The 22,926-nt window shown below is 44.5% G+C and overlaps 1 protein-coding gene across 1 annotated transcript; it reads right to left on the minus strand.

Annotated features, from left to right (window-relative positions):
• Nucleotides 1-723: 723 nt before the first annotated feature.
• On the minus strand, nucleotides 724-17,992 carry cct7 (chaperonin containing TCP1, subunit 7 (eta)). Its single transcript, XM_014156650.3, has 13 exons — nucleotides 17,889-17,992; nucleotides 14,859-15,012; nucleotides 14,611-14,717; nucleotides 13,208-13,386; nucleotides 12,961-13,022; nucleotides 12,526-12,635; nucleotides 10,583-10,747; nucleotides 8,677-8,754; nucleotides 8,285-8,395; nucleotides 7,957-8,054; nucleotides 3,902-4,034; nucleotides 3,179-3,385; nucleotides 724-1,493 (listed from the first exon to the last, which is right to left on the minus strand). Exons 1-13 carry the CDS (start codon nucleotides 17,892-17,894, stop codon nucleotides 1,266-1,268), a joined length of 1,638 nt encoding a protein of 545 aa, XP_014012125.1. The 5' UTR covers nucleotides 17,895-17,992; the 3' UTR covers nucleotides 724-1,265.
• Nucleotides 17,993-22,926: the final 4,934 nt, after the last annotated feature.

The following is a 22,926-nucleotide window of genomic DNA, read 5'->3' on the forward strand; positions in this document are numbered from 1 at the left end:
GCAGACAATCCTGAAGTCAGCATGCCAGTTGCACGCTGCCTCAAAACGTGATACATCTGTGGCATTCAGTGTGTTGTGTGACGAACCGACACATTTTGGAGTGGCATTTCGTCCCAGCAGAAGGTGCACCTGTGTAATGATCATGCTGTTTAAATCAGCTTCTTGATATGCCACACCTGTCAGGTGGATTATCATCATCTTGGCAAAGGAGAAATGTTCACTAACAGGGATGTAAACAAATTGAGAAATAAGCTTTTTGTGCCTATGGATCATTTCTGGGATCTTTTATTTCAGCTCATGAAACCAACACTTTACATGCTTTTATATTTGAGGCTTGCCATAAAAGGGGTTGAATACTTGTTGATATAGCAACCCCAAACGTCATTGAAGGGTAGGTAATCACAATGCATCAGGATTCGACTAGTGAAGTTTTCCAGATCATCAAATCCAAGGTATTTTCAGCTAATATTGAAACACACCCCCCTCTTCCTGCAACACACAGGAGACGGTAGTTGCGCTGTAGAATTATTGATTTTAATGGTCCAATAATAAATAGCAACAAAGCAACCCAAAACATTGTCAACATCATGACTAACTCAGTGCGTGTGACAGTTAGAAGCATTACAAAAGACGGCACCCTTGACTCTGTCCTAGACACTGGCTGAGGGGGGGGGGGGGGGGGGGGGGTCTAAACACACGCAAAAATAAAGAACATGGTTTTGGTGCGAGGCGGCTCAAGTCTCCAGCCATCTCAATGTGAAGCAACGTGAGACAAAGGGAATAAGAGTTGTGTTTAGTAGTTTGTAAGACATACTGATGTTAGTCATGACAGGTGAACTGGTCTTGCCAACTAATGCATTAAGATGACTGGACAACATACACGCCATCAGTTACAAGGAGAGAAAAGGGAATTTGCACCAAATTCTACCACCATCCTAGCCAGAGCCCAGAGCACCACTACTACCGTTGCTGTTGCACCCCTCCTGTAAGAAGTGTTGGAAGGGACTGAAGTGAGACTTGACCAGAGCCATAGACATACATCGCTCAGTAAACGCCATTAGAATTTAGAGGCTCTCTAATAGAACCTCCTTGTTGGTTCCAAACGTTCCAAAGAAAATCACATTCTAATTAAAATGAACAGAATCTCATCTAGACTGCTGTTGTCATGGGAACATTTAGTAACAAAGTGGATGATTCTTTCCTATTTCACCTAGTTTGCCAGAATGTCTGTCTATGGCTCTGGAGGTTAGAGGTCAGGGTCCCCCTTAGTGAGCATGGGGTCTGCCACGTCCCCGGCCTCTCCCGCCCCCTGGTGGCCCTTCTACGCTACTGCGCGGGTTCTTGATGGTCTCGTCCACTGAGAGGATGAGGCAGGCGGCCTCGCTGGCAGCAGTCAGGGCGTTGATACGCACGATGGAGGGTTCCCACACACACGCCAAGTAGTTATCAGCTATATCCTCATTGTTCACGTCTACACCGTACCACATACCACCCTGAGAGGAGAGGGGGGAGAGAGAAGGGGGGGGTTAGTGTGGATCTCTAATAGGGTTTGAGCAGTAAGCCTAATGAAGCAGACTATAGATGAAAATCAGCGAGAAGTGGGTGCAGGTGCATCTGCGACAGCAGGAAGTCAGATACTAGTGGTTTTTCAACAGCAAGGCTCAGATCAACATGGCAGCATCAACATAGCTGCTATTGTTTATAAAAAACACGTTTGTATAATTGTTAAAATAAACTTTTCTATATCCGTATATCACACTCAAACTGGAAACAATTGATTGGTTACTGACAGGTCCCAAATATCACTTTTCAACACATGATTTTTGTAAAGTTCACAGTCGACACGTAGTCAAGTCTGACAGTTTTTATCCCCATAATCAGAGCTGAACGTAGATTTCAATTTCATCCCAGTACGGGTACTTCCTGTGTCTACAAACACACACACAAAAAAAGTGAAGATTCATCATTTAACTTTTAAAATGTATTATCTTATCTTCTAATGTGGCATAAGCACAAGCAGTCATGTCAAACTACTTCAAGTCTTTGTAGGCTCCCTGCGCACGGTATGCAGGATGACAAAACGACAAGAGGCCATGTTTATTTTAAAGCCTCATTTTAGATATTTTTCTGCTTATAATTAGCGACATTTGGTAGACTTAGTCAAATTGTCTACAATAGCTTCTCTTCTGTCATTACTTGACGCTTGTCTAGAATACAAAAATAACGCCTTGCTCACCAGAATAAGGTCATTTCGATAGAATGATGCAGTGCATCATCATTCTATCTAGTTACATTTAGTTGACGGTCAAGTTCTTTCATTTCTGCTTGGCTCAGAGCGAGGACGTTGAGGGACCAGGGAGACATCCAAATGATAGTTTGCACAGTTTTAAAGAAATGGAAAGCTGCGAAAACGATCCAACATGTTTTCTGATAGTATTTCAGTTGTTCTTGGATGCATATTGTGTGTGGTTGAAATGAAACTGTCAACTTTTATAATTAAAAAAATATATTAAAAAATAATAAATTGCATGTTTAGGCTACACAACAGGACCCTAAACGATCGATCACATTCTCTTATGTTGAAAGAAATATTCTTTCATATTTCTTCACCCAGGTTCCCAAAACAGAATAAACTTTGTCTAGAATTTTACTGAGATGAAAACTTAAAATAGGCTACATGAGGCCTACAGTCAGTGTCCAGACTTCCAGATACTATTCCAACTACTAGACTGCTACACTAAAAGACAGTTCTGACATCCATACAGCACTATTTGATGCAAAGAGAGAAAGCGTTCTGAAAAGACAGCCAAGGATTGTTATTCGTTAGGCCTGCACAAGTCTGTCACTCACTCTGCCTCGCCAAGACGTCAGAGTTATCCTTCAACCACACCTCATTAGAGTGTATTCAACAAGTTCAAGTCTATTGGCTCATTCTTCATGCGGTAATAATCAAGTAATAGGTTCCAAGAAAACCTGAGGATTTTTCTAATTATTGTGACAGGCTCATGTTTTAACGGTACGGTGTACCCCCACTGTTATATATATATTTTTTACTTACTTTCACCTCTACCCATAATGCAACACAACAAAAAGGTGACCAACGACAGTCAACATCTTGACAAAAGTGCCCATTGTCTACCCACCTGTGTAGGCATGGTGTGTGTGTGTGTGTGTGTACCTGTGCGTGCTTGGCGCGCAGTTTGTTGAGTATGTTGGTGGCGTCGAAGCCGGCGTTGTCACACAGCTGTCTGGGGATAATCTCCAGAGCCTTAGCGTATGCTCCAATCAGCAGCTGCTGCTTGCCAGGAATGGTTCTGGAATAATCACGCAGGTACTTTGAGAGTTCCATCTCGATCGCACCTCCGCCTGCCACGATGGAGTCATTCTGGAGAGGATGGAGGGGTTAGTGAATGGTCCTGGAATAATCACACGGGTACTTTGAGAGATCCATCTCTACTGCACCAGCACCCACTAGGATGGAGGGAGGAGCGACAAGACTGTCGTTCTTACTAACAATGACAGCCTACCGGGGAACAATGGGTTAACTGCTTTGTTCAGGGGCAGAATGACAGATTTTTACCTTGTCAGCTCAGGGATTCGTTCCAGTAACCTTTTGGTTACTGGCTCAACGCTCTAACCACTAGGCTACCGACTTCAAGGACTGTTAGGGAACAGTGAAATGTGCTGGGTAGGAGGACGCATTTAACTAAACAGATGCCTTGGGTTAGGTTAGTTACCCAGACCAAGCACTGATTAAATATCAGCTCACTGTAAAAGGATGGCATTGGTTTAAGTCAGAGTTGGGTAGAGGGAGAACTTGCCACAAAGACAATTTTAGCTTTAGGATGTGCCCTCTATCCAACTCTATGGTTTAGGTCCAGTGGCCTGCGGGTCAACCTACCTTGATGGCTCTGCGTACGATCATGATGGCGTCGTGTAGAGAGCGTTCCGTCTCCTCCATGAACTGCTCGGCTCCGCCCCTCAGGATGATGGTACACGTATGGGAGCGAGGACAACCCTTGAAGAAGTTATACCTGGAGGGAGGGGGCACACATTAAAAAAACAGACCACAAAACTCACAATTTTAACCTCTAAGGTATGTGGGAGGAAATCGTCCCACCTACTCAACAGCCAGTGGAATCCCGTGGCGCGTTATTCAAATACCTTAGAAATCCTATTACTTCAATTTCTCAAACATATGACTATTTTACACCATTTTAAAGACAAGACTCTCGTTAATCTAACCACACTGTCCGATTTCAAAAAGGCTTTACAACGAAAGCAAAACATTAGATTATGTCAGCAGAGTACCCAGCCAGAAATAATCAGACACCCATTTTTCAAGCTAGCATATAATGTCACATAAACCCAAACCACAGCTAAATGCAGCACTAACCTTTGATGATCTTCATCTGATGACACGCCTAGGACATTATGTTATACAATACATGCATGTTTTGTTCAATCAAGTTCATATTTATATCAAAAACCAGCTTTTTACATTAGCATGTGACATCCAGAACTAGCATTCCCACCGCAAACTTCTGGTGAATTTACTAAATTACTCACGATAAACGTTCACAAAAAAACAATTATTTTAAGAATTATAGATACAGAACTCCTTTATGCAATCGCTATGTCCGATTTTAAAATAGCTTTTCGGCAAAAGCACATTCTGCAATATTCTGAGTATATAGCCCAGCCATCATGGCTAGCTATTTTGAACCCCACCAAAGTTTGGCCCTCACCAAACTCCGATTTACTATTAGAAAAATTTGATTACCTTTGCTGTTCTTCGTCAGAATGCACTCCCAGGAGTTCTACTTCAATAACAAATGTTAGTTTGGTTCAAAATAATCCATAGTTATGTTCAAATATCCTCTGTTTTGTTCGTGCGTTCAAGACACTATCCGAAGGGTGACGCGCCCGACGTGTTTCGTGACAAAAAAATTCAAAATATTCCATTACCGTACTTCGAAGCATGTCAACCGCTGTTTAAAATCAATTTTTATGCTATTTTTCTTGTAAAAAAGCGATAATAGTCCGACCGTTCAGAGAACGTAAACAGACAGAAAATAAAAACATGGTGTCGCCTCGTGCACGTGCCTCAGTCTCATTGTCCTCTGATCGACCACTATCCAAATGCGCTAATGTTTTTCAGCCAGGGGCTCCAAAGACATCATTCAGCGATTTGCCGCCTTCTGAGAGCCTATGGGAGCCGTAGGAAGTGTCACGTTACAGCAGAGATCCTCAGTTTTCAATAAAGAGAGTGTAGAAGCCCAAGAAATGGTCAGACAGGCCACTTCCTGTAAGGAATCTTCTCAGGTTTGTGCCTGCCATATGAGTTCTGTTATACTCACAGACACCATTCAAACAGTTTTAGAAACTTTAGGGTATTTTCTATCCAAAGCCAATAATTATATGCATATTCTAGTTTCTGGGCAATAGTAATAACCAGATTAACCTGTTATGGCTAGGGGGCAGTATTTTCACAGCCGGATAAAAAACGTACCCGATTTAATCTGATTATTACTCCTGCCCAGAAACTAGAATATGCATATAATTATTAGCTTTGGATAGAAAACACTCCAAAGTTTCTAAAACTGTTTGAATGGTGTCTGAGTATAACAGAACTCATTTGGCAGGCCAAAACCTGAGAAGATTCCATGCAGGAAGTGCCCTGTCTGACAATTTCTTGCCCTTCTTGATTATCTCTATCCATTACAGAGGATCTCTGCTGTTACGTGACACTTCCTACGGCTCCCATGGGCTCTCAGAAGGCGGCAAAAAGCTGAATCATGGATTTGCAGGCTCTGGCTGAAAAAAAGTAGCGCGTTTGGGTAGTGGCTGGTTACAGTACTGTGAGACTCAGGCGCGTGCCCGCGTCGACCCCATGCTTTATTTTCTTTTGTCTGTTTACCTAAACGCAGATTCCCGGTCGGAATATTATCGCTTTTTTACGAGAAAAATGGCATAAAAATTGATTTTAAACAGCGGTTGACATGCTTCGAAGTACGGTAATGGAATATTTAGAAATCTTTTGTCATGAATTGCGCCATGCTCGTGACCCTTATTTACACTTCGGATAGTGTCTTGAACACACGAACAAAACGCCGCTGTTTGGATATAACTATGGATTATTTTGAACCAAACAAACATTTGTTATTGAAGTAGCAGTCCTGGGAGTGCATTCTGACGAAGATAACAAAGGTAATAACATTTTTCTTATAGTAAATCTGACTTTGATGAGTGCTACATTTGCTGGGTGTCTAAATAGCTAGCTGTGATGGCTGGGCTATCTACTCAGAATATTGCAAAAATGTGCTTTCACCGAAAAGCTATTTTAAAATTGGACACCTCGATTGCACAAAGGAGTTCTGTATCTATAATTCTTAAAATAATTGTTATGCTTTTTGTGAACGTTTATCGTGAGTAATTTAGTAAATTCACCGGAGGTTTGCGGGGGGTATGCTAGTTCTGAACGTCACATGCTAATGTAAAAAGCTGGTTTTTGATATAAATATGAACTTGATTGAACAAAACATGCATGTATTGTATAACATAATGTCCTAGGGTTGTCATCTGATGAAGATCAAAGGTTAGTGCTGCATTTAGCTGTGTTTTTTTTTTTTTTGTGACATTATATGCTAGCTTGAAAAATGGGTGTCTGATTATTTCTGGCTGGGTACTCTGCTGACAATCTAATGTTTTGCTTTCGCTGTAAAGCCTTTTTGAAATCGGACAGTGTGGTTAGATAAAGGAGAGTCTTATCTTTAAAATGGTGTAAAATAGTCATATGTTTGAAAAATGGAAGTTTTCGTATTTTTGAGGAATTTGTAATTCGTGCCACGCCTATCATTGGATATTGGAGCAGGTGTTCCGCTAGCGGAACGTCTAGATGTAAGAGGCTAAGGCACTGCATCACAGTGCATGAGGCATCACTACAGACCCGGGTTCGATCAAAGGCTGTGTCATAACTGGCCATCCCATAGGGCTGCGCACAATTGGTCCAGCGTCATCCGGGTTAGGCCAGAGGGGGGGGGGCCTTACTTGGCTTATTGCGCTCTAGTGACTCCTTGTGGCAGGCACATTGGTGCAGCTGGCTTCCGGGTTAAGTGGGCGGGTGTTAAGAAGCGCAGTTTGGCTGGTCATGTTTCGGACGCATGACTCGACCGTCGCATCTCCTGACCCCGTTGGAGCAATGAGACAAGATCAAACTCGGATCGCAATTGGATATCATGAAATTGCAGAGAAGGGGGTGAAATACAAAAACCTGAACATTATTCCACAATACTGATGACAGATCAACTCCTAGTGAAATTATCACCGATATGGCTGCATATTATTCTAGCCCAATGCTGAGCCTACCCTACAATAGGCCGGATGCACTAAATCGTTGATTTGGCACATCATGAAATATATTGAGTCAAAATTTACAGACAGCCTACATACAACTGGCAAGATATTAATTTAAATGTATAGGTCTATGTAGTCCACTGTATGTCTCTTAAGACAGTCCTCTTCATTTGAAGCATCATTTAATATTCTTCGCTTGTTTGTAACATTTCCAAAGACATTTGACTACAAATACAAAGTTGTCACTTTGTTCTGGGAGGTGACAGAGACAAACATCTTGATTCTGTGTTTAGCGGAGATCTTCCGTTACAAAATGTGCCCGGACCAAAAAAACATTACCCAACAGCACCTGATCTACAAGTGTTCTGAAGCAGGCGGTAAATAACAAGCGTTTTCAAGTACAACTTTAGTAACGATGGTTTTGGTGAACAGCTTGGAGATTTAACGATACCTCCTAACCAAGGTTCTAACAATGAAATTCGCATTTAAGATGCTTTTGGGAAACTGGGCCTTGGTCTGAAAAGTACTAGCCTCGATCGCTTAACGTTCATCCCCTGGGGGGTAAATACACTGAAGAGTGTTCCTCCTAGGAGTCCTCACCTCTCTCCTCCAACCTGCACCTCTTCAAAGATTTCACAGCGCCCCAGGACATCGTCTGTCATGGAGCCAACACTGGTCTGGATGGAGCCTCCGCAGGCCTGGAGGACACATTACAGTTAGAAATACAGCAACACACCACATTAGGAACAATACACAGTTTGAAAATGCACAAACCAATAGAAGATACTATTGATAAGAATTACACTCTGACAGTTGCTCTAAATTCAGACAAATGCTTGTGAACTTCTCGAATGAGAAACGCACATTTTCCATGGCTTGGAAGACTCAACTAATGAACACAACCAAGTTTTAAAATCCATATATCTACCATCATTGTCCTCTTGAGGTCCTCCTCCTGAACACGTCCGGCACAAAACAGATCCCGGTCAGCAAAGTACTGCGTGGCCACGTCTCCAATGGGCAGCTTGGACAGGACCACCTTAAAAAGGAGCAACATGTCACATTTCAGACAACTTGACATCTTCATGCTTTTAAAACAAAGATAAATTGTGAGTCTAGATTTACTATTGCTGTTACGTTTTTGATAAGTTGAATAAATAATTTCAAAAAAAAATAAAAAAAGTCTGATAGCATGAAAGCTAACATCGTCTAACAGTCTCAGCAGCCAGCAAGCTAGCCTGCCGTAGTCACGGCAACCCTTTCAACCAACTGCCAGAGGACAATGTAAACCAGGGAAAACGTTGTTGGCTAACTACGTACCTTGGCTCCTGACTTGTAGATCTTCTCCAGCTTGTCATACAGGATGTTCCACTCTGCATCTACGATGGCCTGGTAGTCCTGGGGGGAGATAGGTGCATAGACTTCACTCTCCCTTATTCATTTAAAAAGCATTGGTGTAGGGTAGTGTATTTCCTATGGCTTTAGTCAATAATACTCTTGATATTTCAGATTCATACAGGGAGATTAAAGATGGAGACCCATTCAGAGTCTGGCGGGAGCGCTCAGCCCAAGACTCCAGATCACTGGCGACGTGGGTACGAATCACATCTCATATACATCTATATATATATTTAAGCAGATCGAAACGTCTGGCAATTGTCTTAGTTTAACCTGTTAGGGCTAGGGGGCAGTATTGACACGGCTGGATAAAAAACATACCCGATTTAATCTGGTTACCACTCCTACCCAGTAACTAGAATATGCATATACTTATTACATATGGATAGAAAATACCCTAAAGTTTCTAAAACTGTTTGAATGGTGTCTGTGAGTATAACAGAACTCAAATGGCAGGTCAAAACCTGAGAGATTCCGTTACAGGAAGTGGCCTGTCTGACCATTTCTTGAACTTCTTTTCCATCTCTATCTTTTACTAAGGATCTCTGCTCTAACGTGACACTTCCTACGTCGTCCATAGGCGCTCAGAGCCCGGGAAAAAACAGCATGTCGTCATCCCAGCCCCAGGCTGAAACACATTATCGCCTTTCTCAAGTGGCCGATCAAGGGACTCTGGGCTTAGGCGCGTGACCCGACCGCCCCCGCCTTTGTGATTTTTTCCTCTGTTTGCCGAAAAGGAGATTCCCTGTCGGAATATTATCGCTTTTCTACGAGAAAAATGGCGTAAAAATTTATTTTAAACAGCGGTTGACATGCTTCGAAGTACGGTAATGGAATATTTAGAATTTTTTTGTCACGAATTGCGCCATGCGCACGACCCTTCTTTACCATTTCGGATAGTGTCTGGAACGCACGAACAAAACGCCGCTATTCGGATATAACGATGGATTATTTTGGACCAAACCAACATTTGTTATTGAAGTAGCAGTCCTGGGAGTGCATTCTGACGAAGACAACAAAAGGTAATCAAACTTTTATAATAGTAAATATGATTATGGTGAGTGCTAAACTTGCCGGGTGTCTAAATAGCTAGCCCGTGATGCCTGGGCTATGTACTTAGAATATTGCAAAATGTGCTTTCACCAAAAAGCTATTTTAAAATCGGACATATCGAGTGCATAGAGGAGGTCTGTATCTATAATTCTTAAAATAATTGTTATGCTTTTTGTGAACGTTTATCGTGAGTAATTTAGTAAAATATTAGCGAATTCCCCGGAAGTTTGCTAGTTCTGAACGTCACATGCTAATGTCAAAAGCTGTTTTTTTATATAAATATGAACTTGATTGAACAAAACATGCATGTATTGTATAACATAATGTCCTAGGCGTGTCATCTGATGAAGATCATCAAAGGTGAGTGCTGCATTTAGCTGTCTTCTGGGTTTTGGTGACATTATATGCTAGCTTGAAAAATGGGTGTCTGATTATTTCTGGCTTGGTACTCTGCTGACATAATCTAATGTTTTGCTTTCGTTGTAAAGCCTTTTTGAAATCGGACAGTGTGGTTAGATTAACGAGAGTCTTGTCTTTAAATAGCTGTAAAATAGTCATATGTTTGAGAAATTGAAGTAATAGGATTTTTAAGGTTTTGAAAATCGCGCCACAGGCTTCAAGTGGCTGTTACGTAGGTGGGACGAATTCGTCCCGCCTAGCCCATAGAGGTTAAATATGAAGAATATTAGACTGAGTGACAACAGCAGAGCCCAAAGTCACCAGTGATAATATAATAGTGCTCCTTTATGGATTGTTAAATTGATTGATTACTAACCTCGACAGACTTGACGCGGACCTCTGCATTGTCCTTCTCGGCCTTCAGTTCCAGCTCTACGTTGAGCAGAGCGATCTTGGGCTGGTCGTAGCGTTTAGGCTGCATCTCAAAGCCGGCGTAGGAGAAGGTCTTCTTGAAGGCCACGCCAGCTACCAGGTGAGATTCCTGTAGAGGGAGGAGGGGTGGGAGAGTGGCGGGGAGAAGAGACAAGGGGGGTAAAATGAGTCTCTTGTAGAGGGAGACAGACTGCAATAGGTGGTGGAATAAATGAAACATTTTGACAGGATCCAGACCACATGGTAGTGTACTAGAACCAATCATTTCCCAGTTTACACCAGACAGGATGCTGGGTTGTACCCGTGTTTACACTGGGACAGGAGTAGACAATTTTTTTAAACCTGGAAGACCAGGTGTGTTGAATTAAGGCAATCACTGAACTAATCAATTAGCTCAGTTGGTCAGGTGTGTTGTCTAGTTGGAACAAAGAGTAGTTTACCCTGCTTTAGGACCTATAATGAGATGAAGCCTAGGTCCCAGCCCAACACCAAGATGGAGGAGAGAGATGTTTTAGACTATAGAGATGAAGCCTAGGTCCCAGCCCGACACCAAGATGGAGGAGAGAGATGTTTTAGACTATAGAGATGAACCCTAGGTCCCAGCCCGACACCAAGATGGAGGAGAGAGATGTTTTAGACTATAGAGATGAACCCTAGGTCCCAGCCCGACACCAAGATGGAGGAGAGAGATGTTTTAGACTATAGAGATGAAGCCTAGGTCCCAGCCCGACACCAAGATGGAGGAGAGAGATGTTTTAGACTATAGAGATGAAGCCTAGGTCCCAGCCCGACACCAAGATGGAGGAGAGAGATGTTTTAGACTATAGAGATGAACCCTAGGTCCCAGCCCGACACCCAAGATGGAGAGAGATGTTTTAGACTATAGAGATGAACCCTAGGTCCCAGCCCGACACCCAAGATGGAGAGAGATGTTTTAGACTATAGAGATGAACCCTAGGTCCCAGCCCAACACCAAGATGGAGGAGAGAGATGTTTTAGACTATAGAGATGAAGCCTAGGTCCCAGCCCGACACCCAAGATGGAGGAGAGAGATGTTTTAGACTATAGAGATGAAGCCTAGGTCCCAGCCCGACACCCAAGATGGAGGAGAGAGATGTTTTAGAGTATAGAGATGAACCCTAGGTCCCAGCCCAACACCAAGATGGAGGAGAGAGATGTTTTAGACTATAGAGATTAACCCTAGGTCCCAGCCCAACACCCAAGATGGCGGAGAGAGATGTTTTAGACTAGAGATGAAGCCTAGGTCCCAGCCCGACACCCAAGATGGAGGAGAGAGATGTTTTAGACTATAGAGATTAACCCTAGGTCCCAGCCCGACACCCAAGATGAAGGAGAGAGATGTTTTAGACTATAGAGATGAACCCTAGGTCCCAGCCCGACACCAAGATGGAGGAGAGAGATGTTTTAGACTATAGAGATGAACCCTAGGTCCCAGCCCAACACCCAAGATGGCGGAGAGAGATGTTTTAGACTAGAGATGAAGCCTAGGTCCCAGCCCGACACCCAAGATGGAGGAGAGAGATGTTTTAGACTACAGAGATGAACCCTAGGTCCCAGCCCAACACCCAAGATGGAGGAGAGAGATGTTTTAGACTAGAGATGAAGCCTAGGTCCCAGCCCGACACCCAAGATGGAGGAGAGAGATGTTTTAGACTATAGAGATTAACCCTAGGTCCCAGCCCGACACCCAAGATGGAGGAGAGAGATGTTTTAGACTATAGAGATGAACCCTAGGTCCCAGCGCGACACCCAAGATGGAGGAGAGCTGCTTTAATATATTGAGAATCAGCGCTAGTCTCATCTCACTAAAACGACACCCACCATCTTCCCTCTCTCACACCCAGCCCCAAGGTGCTAGTCTTTTACCTCCAGAGCTCCTCCCTGCACCTTCTTGATCCCGATCATCTTGAGAGGCAGCAGCTCATCCAGCATCATGACGGCCTCCACCACCATCTCACTGAAGAACTCCTTCTGGCCTGGGGTTGAATTACAACATGAATACAAGCTGTATACTACAACCTTAACACCCCATGAATAGCCTTTAGTCTCTGAAAAACAACCAGTCGTTAGGGTTGCATTATTTTGGCAACTTTACAAAAATTCCCAGGTTGGAAAATTCCCAGAATCAGGAAGGAATAAGCAGGAAATCCAGAATTGTTTAACCAGGAACAAAAGAGGGGGAATTTTGCCACCCTACCAATAGTAACAAAAGCTGTAGACAAATGAATTGTAAGTAATTTGTAAAGCTAATTCCATCACCTTACGATTCTGTTGTTCAATAAAAATAAAATAAAAACTGACCTGCGATCAGCTTAGAGTTCATGGCTGTGGCGGCACACTTCACCAAGAGTTCCCTCTGTTCTCTAGAGGGGGAAGGCGATAGTTAGAAGAGGGGGTCTAGACAGTGATCAGCTTGGAGTTCATGGCTGTGGCGTCACCAAGAGCTCCCTCTGTTCTCAAGAGGAAGACCACGGTTCAATCTGATGTCCAACGGAAACTTCTTCCGCTTTATTCCATCCCCCTTTGAAAGATCAAACACACAACTCACTTCTTGTCGTCCTTCTTGACGGTGACTGAGATCTCTCGGATCTTCTTGACGGCCAGGTGAGTAGCGCTGCGGAAGGCTCTGATGATGGTCTGGGGGTGGAGACCCTCCTCCACGTACGGCTTCAACTGCTTCAGGAACTCTGCCGCCAACAGGGTTACAGACGTGGTACCGTCACCCACCTGGACAGAGAATAGAAAAAAATGAATAAAAAAAAAATGGAGAGGGAACAGACTAACACTAGAACGAGAGGAGCCAGATGGCGGGGGGGGGCTAAACGAGCCAGATGGGGGGGGGGCTAAACGAGCCAGATATGGGGGGGGCTAGAGGAGCCAGATATGGGGGAGGCTAGAGGAGCCAGATATGGGGGGAGGCTAAACGAGCCAGATATGGGGGGAGGCTAAACGAGCCAGATATGGGGGGAGGCTAAACGAGCCAGATATGGGGGGAGGCTAAACGAGCCAGATATGGGGGGAGGCTAAACGAGCCAGATATGGGGGGAGGCTAAACGAGCCAGATATGGGGGGAGGCTAAACGAGCCAGATATGGGGGGAGGCTAAACGAGCCAGATATGGGGGGAGGCTAAACGAGCCAGATATGGGGGGAGGCTAAACGAGCCAGATATGGGGGGAGGCTAAACGAGCCAGATATGGGGGGAGGCTAAACGAGCCAGATATGGGGGGAGGCTAAACGAGCCAGATATGGGGGGAGGCTAAACGAGCCAGATATGGGGGGAGGCTAAACGAGCCAGATATGGGGGGAGGCTAAACGAGCCAGATATGGGGGGAGGCTAAACGAGCCAGATATGGGGGGAGGCTAAACGAGCCAGATATGGGGGGAGGCTAAACGAGCCAGATATGGGGGGAGGCTAAACGAGCCAGATATGGGGGGAGGCTAAACGAGCCAGATATGGGGGGAGGCTAAACGAGCCAGATGGGGGGGGAGGCTAGATGGGGGGGCTAGAGAAGCCAGATGGGGGGGCTAGAGAAGCCAGATGGGGGGGCTAGAGAAGCCAGATGGGGGGGCTAGAGAAGCCAGATGGGGGGGCAAGCCAGATGGGGGGGCTAGAGGAGCCAGATGGGGGGGCTAGAGGAGCCAGATGGGGGGGCTAGAGGAGCCAGATGGGGGGGCTAGAGGAGCCAGATGGGGGGGCTAGAGGAGCCAGATGGGGGGGCTAGAGGAGCCAGATGGGAAGCCAGATGGGGGGCTAGAGGAGCCAGATGGGGGGCTAGAGGAGCCAGATGGGGGGCTAGAGGAGCCAGATGGGGGGCTAGAGGAGCCAGATGGGGGGCTAGAGGAGCCAGATGGGGGGCTAGAGGAGCCAGATGGGAAGCCAGATGGGGGGCTAGAGGAGCCATCACTAACACTTTCACAGAGACAAATGTACACAAACAAGACACACAGACCTCGGCATCCTGGGAGCGTGCGATGTCCACCAGGGTCTTGGCAGCAGGGTGAACCACATCCAGCAGCTTCAGGATGGTCGCCCCATCGTTGGAGATGGTGGCTTTACCTGAGGGAGACATCCCACACACACATAGCTTCAGTATCATTGCAAAACAAGTGTCCAACTACTGCAGGCCATGCTTCCCTCCGCCCAAAATGACATAGACCATGTTTCCCCCCTCTCTGACATCTCCTCCATCCCTCTCACCTCTGCCATCCACCATGAGTTTGTCCATGCCGCGAGGCCCAAGTGTGGTGCGGACGGCCTCAGCGATGACCTGGCAGGCATTGATGTTGCTGATCAGCTGAGGGACGCCCTGAGACGTATCTGTCCCCTCCTTAAGCAGGATAACCGGTGTGGGCTACAGGGAGAGGAGGGAAGGAAAGAATTGAGAGATGAGCAAGACATCCTTCAGCAAGATGTTGGCTGGAGACAGACATCGACAATACAGTCACTATGCAGACAAGTTGGGCCCTGGCTAAGAGTGGGAAGGATGGAGAGGTAGGGCCCTATGATTTCCACGGACGGAATCGCGGAATTTGGTAATAAAAATTAAATCAACTGTAAAACGTGGAATATTGCATGATTTTCCATATTTTGGCCAAAATGTATTAAAAATTGTAAATGTAGATAGTGGGAATCTTACATCACCTCACAACTTGGCTGTCACTTTGAGAAACATGTCGAAGAGGCCGTCAGAGGGCCAAGTCGTCAAAAACTAAAATATTCGACCCTAACCCCTAAATTCAGAGAAGAGCAAAACCCAAAGAACTACGAGCCGTTTTGGAAATTCTGTCAACATACTATTGATTGGACCCGTAAAAACACACGTGATGACCACTTAATGTGTAAAGCCAATGTGAAGAACAAAGAAAAGCATCGTGTTAGTTAGCCAGAGCCAAAACAACCATTACTAACGCAAGCGCATCAGCAGATTCAAGACGAGGATTTATTCAGGACTTTGTAGCTGTGTTCGCAGAGTCTGACATCCCTTTAGAAAAGCTAAGAAAGATACGGCAGTTCCTACTAGCACGCAGCTAGGCTCACTTTGATCTCAAACGCATCTGGCGACTGCATGATTGTAAGACTGCTCGTGCCTGTCAATGCAGGCCTACAATAATTATAGTCCAATGAGCTCTACAGAGATTGGGAGGCAAGTGTGTAACACATCGCATCCGGACACAATTCTGATGAGCGTAGCTTAAAATTGTTTGATAGTGATTTTATTTTTCTTGCCCCGGGAAAGTAGAAAATCGTTAACGTCGAACCCTGTAACACACCCAAACTAGGCCCACCTGAAATGTGATCAATGAAATCACCAAGTAGCCTATTGTGGCAAAGATACGTCCGTAGCAGATTGTTAAACGGAACTTTATATGGATAAGGATGTAGGTAGGCCAACCTTTTGTTCCCCCAGCAAAAATGAAACGAGCTCTTTCTGGTCACTAATCTGGATATGTGCACCGCCTTTGCACACCAATGCTAATGACTGGTCATTGGTCAACAACACGCGCAGCTCCCTGTTCTGAAGCACATATTGGACGTTTTTGAAACAAGCATTTGGTGCAATTGTCGAAGGCCTTTATTAGTGACCAGAACAAATATTCAAAAAAGGCTATAAATATAAAATATGTATAAAAATAAATCCCCCCTCCCCAGTTTCACACTAGCAATGCCTCCAAACCTCCTCAATACGCTAGCTCACCTGACCTGTGTTGATTGACAGATTGCTGGTCCAATCACAGGGCCATGTGTGCATTTCACCAGCCAATCTAGAAAAGTTGTTTTTTTGCATGTGCAATACTGTCTCAGGCGGAGTGGAGGGTAATCCACACAGACTGTGCACAAAATGAGTGACAGAACTTGGCCAGATAGTTTCAAGACATCAGTCTCGAGCCCAGAGTCTCCATGTCAAGTCATTTTTATTTTCTATCAAGTAGTCTCAAGTCATAAAAAATTCGTGACTCGAACCTCAAGTCATGACTCCACACATTTGGCTTTAAGCGCAGTGTTTGATGAAATAATTAAGACAAATGCTGGCCTTCACAGATGCTCCCGAAGTTGCCGATAATAAGACAACGCAGTATGCAACCTTTTTCATGTTGAGTGCCAGTTTACAGTGACCTGCGTGCTAGTTATGATTTCCAAAATGCACATTTGTGAAACAGTTTAATTTAAATAATGTCTTTGCATCTCAGAATAGTAGTAATGAGTAGGATTGTAATTCTCACGTGCAAACTTGATTGTTTTTAATAACGCTTTAGCCATCTGCCTCCCCCAATTAACTAGTTATAAATTCTAACATGTATTATGTAAAAGATCAGTTTCGGGACGATGAAGCATGCTGCTTGTCAAAATGACCGAGCGGCGCTGACTGTTTCGTTTGATTAAGGCCAAGCAAGGGCGCTCCCCTCTCCCCCACTTTTGCTCGATAACGTGACGGGCCTTACACCGGTTCAACGTAAAATAACGTATTCAGTGTCTAAAGGGGCTAGCCTTCCAATAGTTGTCAATAACAGACAATCATACGGGAAATATAGCCCGCTAACTAGCCTAGCATAGCTGGAAGGTTCTCGACTGTCCTAACAACCTGATGCGCCACAACCACTCCTTGCTAACTGCTACTGTAGCTAGTAGCGTTGGCTAGAAGGGATCCACCTTGTCAAGTAATTTTTTTTTTGCATTTCAACTAGCCCGTTTCTCCTAACCTGCTGCGTAAATTCCACCCTATTACGAGAATTCAAATCTGGCGTTAAATTTAACAAAAAAAACGGGAAACTTCAAACCGTGACCGACAACCACACCTAGCTAGCTAGCTAGTAACGTTAGCACAAGTTGACAAAGCCAGTACGTAGCTATTTTACTTAACCCGACGCGATGACTACTACGAAACAATATACATGGGTTTACACTTAACTATAAACCCCATGTCAGCATATTACTAATGCACATAACTAACCCCCCCCCCCCCCAAAAAAAAATGTATTAACTAACCGTACAGGACCGTTAACTAGTAAGAATACCGGTGTGCCCATTTGATGCGAGGTGACGCTACTTGTTACCATCGTGATAACGGTGGACTTTATAACGTATTTTATTTGAAAGATAATACGTCAATCTCGATAGAAAGAGGACACTTTTGACAATACATGCAATTTGGTAACACATATACACGGATAATTTGACGGATGCGGGTGGATTTTGTCTGAATGAGCGAAGCAATGAACGGCTACTCACCATCATCTTTGCAATTCGTTTGAGAGAAACGGCACCGGTGTTCTATCCCACAATGCAGTTCGACTATGAGCGTCTCTTCCTGTTTAATTATAGCCTTTTACTGCAATCTACATTTCTCGTACACGTCTTATTTTTAAGCAGGGGTAACTTTGTACTTGTCATTGGGACACGATTCAATTGATCTATTTTGAAGGTTGACGAATTGTACATTTCCTGTCCCAATTCAATAACATTCTTTGCCATTTCTCTTGATATCGGCATTATCTTATGATGAGTGCACGCTGTCGTATCAGTCTCAAGCCGTTGCAGGTATTTCATTAGTCGACTGTTAAAAATGTAATGTCTTTCAATTCAGTTCATACAAGACATTATCATCCTAGAACATCATATACAAAATAATGATACTTTTCCCCTTTCATCTGTGCTATTACTAATTGTAGCTGTTTCCACACATGCAGTTTCTGCACATCTCAAATCAAATGTATTTGTCACATACACATTGTTAGCAGGTGTTAATGCAAGTGTAGCGAAATGCTTGTGCTTCTAGTTCGGACCATGCAGTAATATCTAACAAGTAATATAACCTAACAATTTCACAACAACTACCTTAAACACACAAGTGTAAGGGAATGAATACGAATATGTACATAAAGATATATAAATGAGTGATGGCCGAACGGCATAGGCAAGATGCAGTATCAAATCAAATCAAATGTATTTATATAGCCCTTACATCAGCTGATATCTCAAAGTGCTGTACAGAAACCCAGCCTAAAACCCCAAACAGCAAGCAATGCAGGTGTAGAAGCACGGTGGCTAGGAAAAACTCTCTAGAAAGGCCAAAACCTAGGAAGAAACCGAGAGAGGAACCAGGCTATGCGGGGTGGCCAGTCCTCTTCTGGCTGTAGATGGTATAGGGTACAGTATATACATATGAGATGAGTAATGTAGGGTATGAAAACATTATATAAAGTGGCATTGTTTAAAGTGGCTAGTGATACATTTAATTACATCAAGATGGCAAGATGCAGTAGATGGTATAGCGTACAGTATATACATATGAGATGAGTAATGTAGGGTAAGAAAACATTATATATATAAAGTGGCTAGTGATAAATTGATTACATACATTTTTCCATTATTAAAGTGGCTGTTGTTGAGTCAGTATGTTGGCAGCAGCCACTCAATGTTAGTGATGGCTGTTTAACAGTCTGATGGCCTTGAGATAGAAGCTGTTTTTCAGTCTCTCGGTCCCCGCTTTGATGCACCTGTACTGACCTCGCCTTCTGGATGATAGCGGGGTGAACAGGCAGTGGCTCGGGTGGTTGTTGTCCTTGATGATCTTTTTGTCCTTCCTGTGACATCAGGTGCTGTAGGTGTCCTGGAGGGCAGGTAGTTTGCACCCGGTGATGCTTTGTGCAGACCTCACTACCCTCTGGAGAGCCTTCCAGTTATGGGCGGAGCAGCTGCCGTACCAGGCGGTGATACAGCCCGACAGGATGCTCTCGATTGTGCATCTGTAAAAGTTTGTGAGTGTTTTTGGTGACAAGCCGAATTTCTTCAGCCTCCTGAGGTTGAAGAGGCGCTGCTGCGCCTTCTTCACCACGTTGTCTGTGTGGGTGGACCATTTCAGTTTGTCCGTGATGTGTACGCCAAGGAACTTAAAACTCCACCCTCTCCACTACTGTCCCGTCAATGTAGATAGGGGGCTGCTCCCTCTGCTGTTTCCTGAAGTCCACAATCATCTCCTTTGTTTTGTTGACATTGAGTGTGAGGTTATTTTCCTGACACCACACTCTGAGGACCCTCACCTCCTCCCTGTAGGCCGTCTCGTCGTTGTTGGTAATCAAGCCTACCACTGTAGTGTCATCTATTTCCATTATCACTACTCTATACCTAATAGAACTTGGGACCGCAGTAGAGAAGTTCCTCGATGTACACATTACTGAGGACTTAACGTGGACCTCTCACACCAGCACAGTCGTGAAGAAGGCACGGCATTGCCTCTTCTCCCTCAGAAGGCTGAAACGATTTGGGATGGCCACTCAGATCCTTAGGAACTTCTACAGCTGCACCATCGAGAGCATCCTGACTGATTGTATCACCATATGGTAAGGCAACTGCACCGGCCTTGACCGGAAGACCCTACAGCGGGTGGTGCGGACGGCCCAGCGCATCACTGGGGATGAGCTCCCAGCCATCCAGGACGTACATGCCAGGTGGTGTCTGAGAAAAGCCTGAAAAATTGCCAAAAACTCCAGCAACCTGACACATGGACTGTTCTCCATGCTACCGTCCGGCAGACCGTAATGGTGCGTCAAGGCTCAGACCAACAGACTCCTAAACAGCTTCTATCCCCTGGCCATAAGACTGTTAAATGGCTGACAACTACTGCTCCACCTCACACCTACACTGCTGCTAAAATTAGTATTGATTTAGTATTGACTACGCTGTCGTTCATTGATTATTGCCTTTACCATTATTATCTATCTATCTATCCTGCTACTATTCACTGTTAGTCCTGTTTACATGTACATCTATCTACTGTGCCTTCAGAAAGTCTTTACACCCCTTTACTTTTTCCACATTTTGTTGTTTTACAGCCTGAATTTTAAATGTATTAAAATTCAGGCCTACACACATTAACCCATAATGTCAAAGTGGAACTAGGTTTGTCGAAATGTTCAACTCCTTTGTTATGGCAAGCCTAAATAAGTTCAGGAGTAAACATTTGCTTAACACGGAACTGTCACGAGAATTTTATCCCAATGTTCTAACCGAACTATTTTATAGTTTTGACCAATTCACCCGAGGTTGTAAATCCCGGGTTCAAAATAAGAATTAGGCAAGTCTCAGATACTGCAAAAGGTTCGTAGTTTATTCAGAGAACGTTCTGAAGTCAAAAATACATTCACAGTCCTTTTATAACTCTCACCCCCACCTACGCACACACACACACACACCGTTTATCGCTTTTCTACCCGCCTGGCAGTTCCTAGCCGTGTCTCTCCTCCCTAGATTAGAGAGGCCTTGGAAGGGGCCTCTTTCCTGTTGTCCTTTGTTGTCTCAACTCTCACATTACTACATAGTAACACAATGGTCTAGTCACACACACATTATGGAATTATGACTCTTAACACATTTCATACAATTATATGATTTCAGGGTGGAATCCTTTAGTCATTACTTTAAACATGTAAATTCCTTTATCAGGAACCCAAACCGGCCGTGCGCCATCGTGCATAAATGAATTTTGTCCCCCCACACCAAACACAATCACGACACGCAGGTTAAAATATCAAAACAAACTCTGAACCAATTACATTAATTTGGGGACAGGTCGAAAAGCATTAACCATTTATGGCAATTTAGCTAGCTAGCTTGCACTTGCTAGCTAATTTGTCCTATTTAGCTAGCTTGCTGTTGCTAGTTAATTTGTCCTGCGATATAAACATTGAGTTGTTATTTTACCTGAAATGCACAAGGTCCTCTACTCCACCAATTAATCCACACATAAAATGGTCAACCGAATCGTTTCTAGTCATCTCTCCTCCTTCCAGGCTTTTTCTTCTTTGAACTTATATGGCGATTGGCATCTAAACTTTCATAGTATTATCACGACGACCGACAGCTCAGTTTGTCTTTCAATCACCCACGTGGGTATAACCAATGAGGAGATGACACATGGGTATCTGCTTCTATAAACCAATGAGGAGAGGCAGGACTTGCAGCGCGATCTGCGTCACAAATAGAACTGACTTCTATTTTATCCCTTGGCAACGCAGACGCTCGTTGTCACGCGTGAGCAGTGTGGGTACAATAATTTAATAATATAGATTTCTACATTTATTTTGCAACGCTCGCACACGCGACGCAAGCGGTGTAGTCAGGGTATGCTTAACACGTCACTGCAACTGGATCCTGGACTTCCTGACGGGCCGCTCCCAGGTGGCGAGGATAGGCCACAACCCATCCACCACGCTGACCCTCAAAGTGGGGGCCCCTCAGGGGTGCGTGCTTCGTCCCCTCCTGTGCTCCCTGTTGACCCACGACTGCGTGGCCATGCTCAACTCCAACACCATCATTAAGTTTGCTGACAACACGACGGTGGTAGGCCTAATCACCAACGACGATGAGGCAGCCTATAGGGAGGACATCAGTGACCTGGCAGTGTGGTGCCAGGACAAAAACCTTTCCCTCAACGTCAGCAAGTTAAAAGAGCTGATCGTGGACTACAGGAAATGAAGGGTCAAGCACATCCCCATCCACCTCGACGGGGCTGTAGTGAAGCGGGTCGAGAGCTTCAAGTTCAGCTGCACCATTGAGAGCATCTTGACTGGCTGAATCACCGGTTGGTATGGCAACTGCTTGGCATCCGACCGCAAGGCGCTACAGAGGGTAGTGCGTACGGCCCAGTACATCACTGGAGCTGAGGTCCCTGCTGTCCAGGACCTCTATACCAGGCGGTGTCAGAAGAAGACCCTACAAATTGTCAAAGACTCCAGCCACCCAAGTCATTGACTGTTCTCTCTGCTACCGCGCGGCAAGCGGTACCGATACACCAAGTCTGGAACCAACAGGACCCTGAACAGCTTCTACCTCCAAGCCGTAAGACTGCTAAATAGTCTTATGGCCCGGACTAACTGCATTCAGAAGAAATTAATATACACAATATGTAAAAACCAGCTCCTCCCTTATCAGAGATTGACTATTTGTTGCTTTCCCACCACCTAAGATTCACCAAAAACACGCCACTAAATGTCATGATAACTGACTGATATTATCTCATAGGAGAAAAGGTATAAGATATCTTAATCATGTGTTGACCTCAGACCTTATTTTCAGCATTTATCCCAAAACCCTATTCAAAAACCCCATTTTATTTTTCCAACAGGGATGGCTGAACGAACCAGAGGTAACTAATTTCCGGGTTTTAGGACTACAAGCTCTCGAGCTCTATTGGTTCCCACCAGAGTATGTGGGATGAGTTGAGCTCCGCTAAAAACCGATCCATGCTCACCGGAAAAAAAATGACGCT

Source organism: Salmo salar, chromosome 18 (assembly GCF_965601325.2).
Source record: "Salmo salar chromosome 18, fSalSal1, whole genome shotgun sequence".
Classification (NCBI taxonomy): Eukaryota; Metazoa; Chordata; class Actinopteri; order Salmoniformes; family Salmonidae; genus Salmo; species Salmo salar.

Coding starts and splice junctions, on each gene's coding strand:
- cct7 (XM_014156650.3), bottom strand. Junction 14,718..14,858: donor ACTCATGGTGGATGGCAGAG/GTGAGAGGGATG, acceptor TGTCTCCCTCAG/GTAAAGCCACCATCTCCAAC. Junction 3,386..3,901: donor TCGTACGCAGAGCCATCAAG/GTAGGTTGACCC, acceptor CATCCTCTCCAG/AATGACTCCATCGTGGCAGG.